General features: G+C 43.3%; 1 protein-coding gene across 1 annotated transcript; it reads left to right on the top strand.

Annotated features, from left to right (window-relative positions):
- The first annotated feature begins 4,972 nt into the window (after positions 1 to 4,972).
- Positions 4,973 to 7,332, top strand: LOC127652018 (E3 SUMO-protein ligase ZBED1-like). The gene is made up of 3 exons (XM_052138082.1): positions 4,973 to 5,184; positions 5,942 to 6,610; positions 6,786 to 7,332. The coding sequence occupies exons 1-3, from the start codon at positions 4,973 to 4,975 to the stop codon at positions 7,330 to 7,332; spliced, it is 1,428 nt and encodes a 475-aa protein (XP_051994042.1).
- The last annotated feature ends 391 nt before the right edge of the window (positions 7,333 to 7,723 follow it).

The raw sequence follows: 7,723 nt of genomic DNA, 5'->3' as shown, positions 1-7,723 counted from the left end.
CAAAAGATTCTCCTCCCGGCACCCCACCGGGGAACAGAGTGGTCTTACCAGCTCCAGAGCTAATGTCTCGCTCTCTGGGTCGGTCATCTCAGGAGTGCCTGGGAGCCTTCTGGGTCCTCGAGGGGGACCGTGAGACAGGGGGCGTCCGCCTTCTGCGGGGTGCTCAATGCTGGGGCTGAGAGCTGGGCCCACTCTTGTTTTGTTGAGGCAAAGCAGCACTTTTTTATTTTTTTAAAGCCGCAGGAGGACGTCCTTGGTGAGCAGACGGGGCATGGTCCATGGCGGCAGGTTTCCGGCGGGGCAGGATATGTGAAATAGCCTCCGTCTGCTTCTTCACCGCTGAGGACTGCTGGGCGGAGTAGTCAACGACGCCGCCGAATGGACGGAGCTGGGAGAAGGGGCGTTCGAGAAAGCGTGCTTTGTCTACCTCCCGTATTTCGACCAGGTCCAGTCCATAGGTTACGTTTCCGGACCACAGGGGTGGCCCTCGCCTGTTTGAGTGCCGGCGCTCCTGACCTTCATGGCCCGGGGGTCGCGATCGGTCACTGAGCGCAGTTCCTGCAGCGCGTCAAGAACAGGACTACCCAAGTGCAAATTTTTAAGTGCCTTGGCCTGGTGGACTTGCAGGTGAGCCATGGCATGTAGGATCTGGGACCGCTCCACCGTCGAGGGTAGCGAGAGCAGAGGAGTGAGGAAGCTCGGTTTATTCAGGAAGGAACCGGGGGGGTTGAGGCATATGCCCATAGAACCAATCAAGTAGCCGTGAGGTGGGGGGTCCGGTCCAGCCACGCACTCGCGGTAGCCCAGGAAAGCATAGCTGACCTCCGTTCATCAGGCACGGACTGGGCGAGCACACCCGAAGTTGGCGGCCCAGGCGAGTCATCCGCATCAGACGCTGCTGTAATGCTCTCTGATGCAGCGGCGATGTCGTCCTGAAAAGGACATTCAACGCCAGCTGTGTATTTGCTCTAATAGAGGAAAATACTCTTTTACATCTCTTTTAAGCTCTTGCGCTGTCGAAGCACCCAGGGGCAAAGCTGCACTGCCGTGCAAGGAGAAAGCCGCTGTTATGCGCCGTCCATCCAACAGCATCCAGAGCGTCAGAGGATAAACAGGAACTGGTGTGTAATGCCCGTTTCACACATACTCCGTTTGCAGTGCGTATGCGATGCGTATTTTTTTCCGTACCCATGTTAACAGGTTAGAGCTTTTACACTGCACGCGGATGCAGTCCGTCGATCTGTTCCAGTTGCGATGCGTATACAGCAGTGCAGCGATCGTTAACGGACAGAGTCTATTTTTGCTGTGCTGCACCGCACTGAATTAAAGTGGCAGCGCATTGTTCACATTAAAATAGACATAGATTGTCAAGAAACTGTAATAATTTCATCATATATGCATAATTACAGTTAATGTGTTCTACAGTTACTAAATTACAGGGTCAAGAAAAACAAAAAAGTATGATTATAGTATCAAAAGTTGCAAAATGCCATCATATATGATTTTTTTATCCTAAAAAAAGACAGAGTGAACCCAAATGAGTCTCATTCTTTTTCTTATTAGCAACAGATATAGCGCGTTTTTCTTCTGTCAACAACTCGAACTACATGTAAAACAAAGATTTTTCATACTGTTTCAATGCCTTAAACAATCTCAAAGTTAACGTTTGGATTTAAAATCAAAATTCCTTACACATTTTTTATTTTGTGGCACACAGAATCTGCGGATCAGTAGCACACTGCAAACGCAGCATATGTGAAAGCACTATAGCGCGTGCTGCTCCTGTACCGTATACGCACTGTACACGGAGTATGTGTGAAACGGGCGTAACTCGCAGCAGACTGCATGCACTACCATCGGCTCCGAAGAAAATTACTGAATTAACTCATCGTATTTGCCCGCTTAAATACCCGTATGTCCGGGGGCGAGGTATGCAAATACTGTCTGCCAACTTCTCATTGGCCTTTTTTCATAGTTCAGAGGCATATTCGGCACACAAGAGAGACCCCTAGTGTCGCTTCTTCGACTCATCGTCGAAGTGAGCGACAGACGGGGAACATAATGCAATTTCTGGATTAAATCTTAAATTGTTTTGGTAGAATTAACATTACCTCATTAAAACATAATGACATTATGTCTCTACTTTAGATAGAGCACCCCTTCTTTTATCAGAAGCTCTTTCAGCGATTTTAATCTGGATCTGGTCTCGCTTCAGTACTGCAGTAAGACTTATTTTTTTAGTTTGTAGTTTGTATATGTAGAATCTTCATTATCTTTTCAAATCCATGGCCAAAACACTACTTTTTGGGAGTAGTAATTTTGGTTTGCTTCTATATAAGCCAAATGTCGCACAGAGCACAACAGAAACACCAGATCCCCTCACTGTATATACACCAACACACATGATCACAGTGGAAATCACTTTTTCCCCATTCTGATGGTTGATGTGAACATTAACCGAAGCTGCTGACCCATATCTGCATGATTTTATGCATTGCACTTCTCCCACACGATTGGCTGATTAGATAATCAAATGGATGATTGTTAGCGCCAGATGGGCTGGTTTGAGCCCATCTATTACTGCTGATATCCTGGAATTTTTGCTGTTATTCCCTTTCAAAAGGGTTCTTTGTTGGGGCACGGATATAGCCAGATGAGTCATTTGTCACCATATTATTGAAAGTGGGCAAGTGCATGCATGGCATAACCCAAGAGAATAGTACATGCTCGACCCCTACAGTGAGGAAATCTGGTGACTCTGTTACTCATGTTGCTGGCATATATAAAAACAAACCAAAATACTACTAACAAAAGGATAGTGCTGTGTAAGGAGAAATGTTTTGGCTATGGATTTAAGAGATTGATATGATTCTATATCAAAACTACCAAAGGAAAAACCCACAAATAAGCCTTGTGCAACAGAGGGAATAATATTCTGAGTAATTTGCAGTTGATTTGACACCTTTATGGCAAACGGTCTTAGTGCTTTTATTGGGTTTAGTGCTATTATTTTAACAGTTTTGAAGGGTGTTTTTACCTCAATCTGGTCCTTCTCCTCCTGCTCGGTCAATCACAAACACTTGACCAGAGGATGCATGCAGAAAATGGTAAAATAAATATTTAAAATCAAAGTTGAGTTTTGACTACAGATCCATGAAGGGGTCAGACTTATTGGTAATTTTGAAAGCTTTTCCCAAAAACTTCCAGTGGTTCCTATTGACATTCAGAAAACGTATGGCCTTATAGTTTCCAAAGTCCACCTGAAATAAATGTTTGATTGTGTCACATCAGTAAAGTCTGTTAAAGGTGTGCTTTCAGGTCTTCAGTGTATAATAATAAAGTTGTACCTTCCGTAGGCTCTATCTGCGTACCGCATCTCAGTCTCCACTGATGATGACACCAGCCGAGAAGTGATTCTGGAGATAAATGGTGTTTTGCACCATTTGGTGTAAGATTATTTGGAAGTAACATTCAGTTGTCTGAGTAAAAGACAAAATGATATGAAATATTACATGTAAAATGCATATTAGAGGGTGCAGAATAGTAACTGATAGCTTCTCAGATGTGTAAAATGTTGACCGTGCACATTCGGCAGTTGAAACACTTTTAAATCACTCATGATTATTCTTGCCTCTCCCACGAGCCATTTGTGTGGTTCCAGAGATTTGGTGTCTCTACAGTCACTTTGGTGTTATCCTTTTGGATGACATTGGGAAGGATTTGGGTGTCTTTACACTCTGGACTGAATGAATGTGGTGGGTCAAAATATTTTGTTCTGTGTTTGTTTTTTTTTTGGCCCATTGTTCTTGTGAGTCCAAAAACTTTGGTTTGGGGCATGGATCATAGCCATTGAAAGACTATGGGCCATCGTGTGTTCTTTGTACCTGCCATGTAGAGAAACATGCATTGTGTGAATGAAGTCAGCAGGACGCAGGAACTTCTTGTTTTGAAGGATGCTCCATTTGACTATCCAAAACCACTGTTCAACATGACCGTTGGTTTCCCTGGTTTTGGCCATTGGCTGTGATGTCCTCAGAATACCTGCTCCGATCCCCAAGCAGCACTCCACTCCAGAGGGGAAAAATGGCCATGTATGTATCCATGAAGACATCAATGAGCAGGGGACAGAAATATGTTTTTATATCTTGTCTTGCCCTCAAAGTAGAGACTGCCAGTTTTATCCAGAATGGCCCTAAAAAAAGTGAAAGGTGATCTGCCACATTGTTCTTCCACTTTCAGTTATTTCAATTTTTTCTGGCATGGTTTCATCCTCATTGATGGTTGTTTTAGTCTGCATGATTTTCATATCTAGGGATGCTTTGGCAGCACTCGCCACATCAGTCTCCTCCGCTGATGTAAACAACACAGACATGTCTTCAAAACACCAGATGAGTGCTGTTTAACAAGGCAGAGCAGTAAGTGGCATACTGTTTTAAAGCCTTGCTGTTTGTCTTCTTCGCAAATGCCTCGCAAACTTAATTTAGAATGTGAGCAGCACGCAGATGTAACACTGTGAAGCTCACCATTTTTTGTGTTGTTGGAAATGATGCGGTTGGCTCTTTCCAGATATGATGAAATGTGCTCTTTGTTAAAAGCCAGAAGCACACTTCCAGTTAGTGCCCAGCTGTAGACAGTCTCCACCTGGTGTACCTGGCATGATGTAATTTGTCCAAGTTTCCTGAGACTTTCCACCAGTCAAAATGTCAATGTTGGAACAGAAAGCCGATTTGTGATCCGCTCGGTCACAGGAAGTGGTGGCTTGTTGTTTTCTATTCCTGGCAGTACAAGAGAATTATACAGAACAATCTTGGGCTGACTGGGAATTAGGGCTGCAACAACTAATCGATAAAATCGATAATAATCGATTATGAAAATCGTTGTCAACGAATGTCATTATCGATTAGTTGGTCTGCTTACGTCACAGGGAGCGTTTACTGATGACGTCACTTTCATGACAACAGTCACACGCGAAATGGCAGAGAGTACAAATCAATCGGCGGCAGAAAAAAGTGTGCGCCCCAAGTCATCTAAGGCATGGGAGCATTTTACATTAAATGCAGCAAAGAAGATCGTTACCTGCAAGTTATGCAAAGCTGAGCTTGTGTGGCATGGAAGTACCACAGTGATGCACGAACACATGAAGAGGAAACACGTTGGTGTCACGGATGAAGGTGAAACAGCACGGTAAGCAAAAACTGTATCCTCATTATATGAAGATGTGAAAATGGTATACCCGTAAAACTTCAAATAATAGCCCGGGCTTTTATTTTCCCAAATCGTCGAACTGCACCGGCTTGTATTTGAGACAGGCCTTTATAATTTAGTTGAGATTTTGTTCATTGAGATGTTGTTCCTAGAGTCTCTAATCTCTAAAAATCTCCAAATGCTCCACGTGAAACTGCGGTCTTCCGACCTTTTACTATCGTGTCAATAGATTTTGATTAATATGCGCGAGGGAGAGAGAGCAAGACAGCGCTCGTGTTGTTTGAAGACGTGAGAGGGCGCGCGCGCGGCCGGGGCTCTCTCTCTCTCTCTCTCTCTCGCGCGCGCGCGCTCTCTCTGCTCGTTTTCGCCCTGTCAAGTGCAGCAGTCATTCTATTCTACATCAATCACCGATTAAAAAAGGCTTTGTCGGGGAAAAAAAATGCGTAGCTCTACTACGTTCACAAGCTTGTTTTCAGTCTTTCTATATTTAATTTATCAATATATTCTTATAATTCATAAAAATTAAATGAATTATATATTTGAGATGTTTTTGGTTTATATCTTCACATCTGAACAACATGTCTGTGTAAATTTGTATATAATTCTGATTTTTTTTTTTTACATTAATCATGGTTGTCAACTTGCCATCAGCAATTATCATTAAAAACAATGCAAATGTTGATTTAAACATAAATTGTTTCTCCTTGCATACTCAAATGCTGTTTTTTTTTTCCAGAAAGAAACAGCTCACCATGAGTGAATTTGTTCAGAGGAGAAATCCCCCATGCACTCCTCAACAAGCAGCCATTGTAACAGATGCCATACTTAGTATGTTGGTAACTGACATGCGGCCAATGGCAATGGTGGAAGATGAAGGATTCAAAAAAATGGTCAGCATACTCAACCCAGGATACATTCTTCCCTCAAGGACCCACTTCACAAAATTAATGGAGAGGAAGTACCAGGAGGCATTCCAAAAAATTAAGAGTGCTATAAACACCACCAACAGCAGAATGGCTTTAACTACTGATATATGGACAAGTGTTGCCACTGAAGCTTACCTTGGCATTACATGCCATTACATTGGGAATGACTGGAAGATGACATCTGTCTGCCTTACCACCATGCCACTCGAAGACAGACATACCTCAACCAACATTGCAGAGTGGTTGGAAGAAGTAGCAGTCAAGTTTGAAATCCCTTTTGAGAACATTTGTGCCATTGTACATGACAATGGTGCGAACGTTGTGGCTGCTGCAAAATTACTGGAGGAGAAACATGGGTGGACCAGTATACGCTGCACTGGCCACACCTTGCAGTTGGTGATTAATGCTGCATTAAAGAACACAGTCATTCAAAGAGCTGTTGGAGCTGCAAGATGTCTTGTCGAGCATTTCAAAAAAAAGTGAGCTAGCCTGCAGCAAGCTGAAAGAAAAACAGAAACAAATGGGCACACCTGACCATAAGCTTGTTCAGGATGTAAGTACAAGATGGAACAGTACATTTTATATGGTTAACAGACTGATTGAACAGAGGTGGCCTGTAACTGCAACTCTATCTGACCCATCCCTCACTCACAGAGGCAAACGCTATCTTGACTTGAAACCAGACCAGTGGAGTCTGCTTGAAGAGCTTTCCACTGCTCTTAAGCCGTTTGAATGTGCCACTGTCTTTATGAGTGGGCCGGAATATATAACAGTCTCTTCGTTGCCTCCACTTGTGAAAGGGCTCTTGAAGTCCACTGAAGGTGCTGCCTACGATACAGCTTCAGTGAAGTCCTTCCAAGTCACAGCAGTTGAGCAGCTTCAAAACAGATGGAAGGAAACACTCTTTGATCAGGTAGATAATCCTGTGATTCTCTCCTCTGCTCTGGACCCAAGGTTCAGAAAACTGAAATTTCTGTCACCTGAGCAAATTATAACAGTTCAAGCTAAACTGCAAACTGAAGCACTTGCAGCAAGAAGGGAGATGGTGCAGCAGCAGCAAATTACCACCTCAACCATAAGAACCGCAGCTGAACCTTCAACATCTTTGATTGACTCACTCCTTGAGTCTGGAGACAGCAGTGAGGAAGAGAGCAGAGAGGAGAAAGCTGAGGAGGACCACTACACTCAAATAAGAAATTAAGTCATGGCTTACTTTGTTGAGAGGCCCCTAGCCAAGGAAGAAAATCCTTTGGATTGGTGGAGAGATAATAAAGATAAATATCCCACTTTGGCAAAATTAGCTAAATCCTACTTGTGTATCCCAAGCACCTCAACACCATCTGAGCGTCTGTTCTCTGCTGCAGGTAACATAGCTTGCAAAAAGAGAGCCAGCCTCAGCCCGGAGCATGTGGACATGCTGACATTTTTGCATTCCAATTCAAAGTTTTGGAATAGTGAATAAGAAACATGTTCAGTATGAACAACACTGAACAGTGACAGTTTTCCTCTTCTTCTACATTCTACCTCTGTATAAAACAGTAACATTTGTTTGTTTGTTTATTATTTATAATTTTGATATTTCAACTAAATCT

Source organism: Xyrauchen texanus, chromosome 11, assembly GCF_025860055.1.
Source record: "Xyrauchen texanus isolate HMW12.3.18 chromosome 11, RBS_HiC_50CHRs, whole genome shotgun sequence".
Lineage (NCBI taxonomy): Eukaryota > Metazoa > Chordata > Actinopteri > Cypriniformes > Catostomidae > Xyrauchen > Xyrauchen texanus.
Note: the sequence above shows the minus strand (reverse complement) of the source record. Positions and strands in the feature narration are given on the sequence as shown.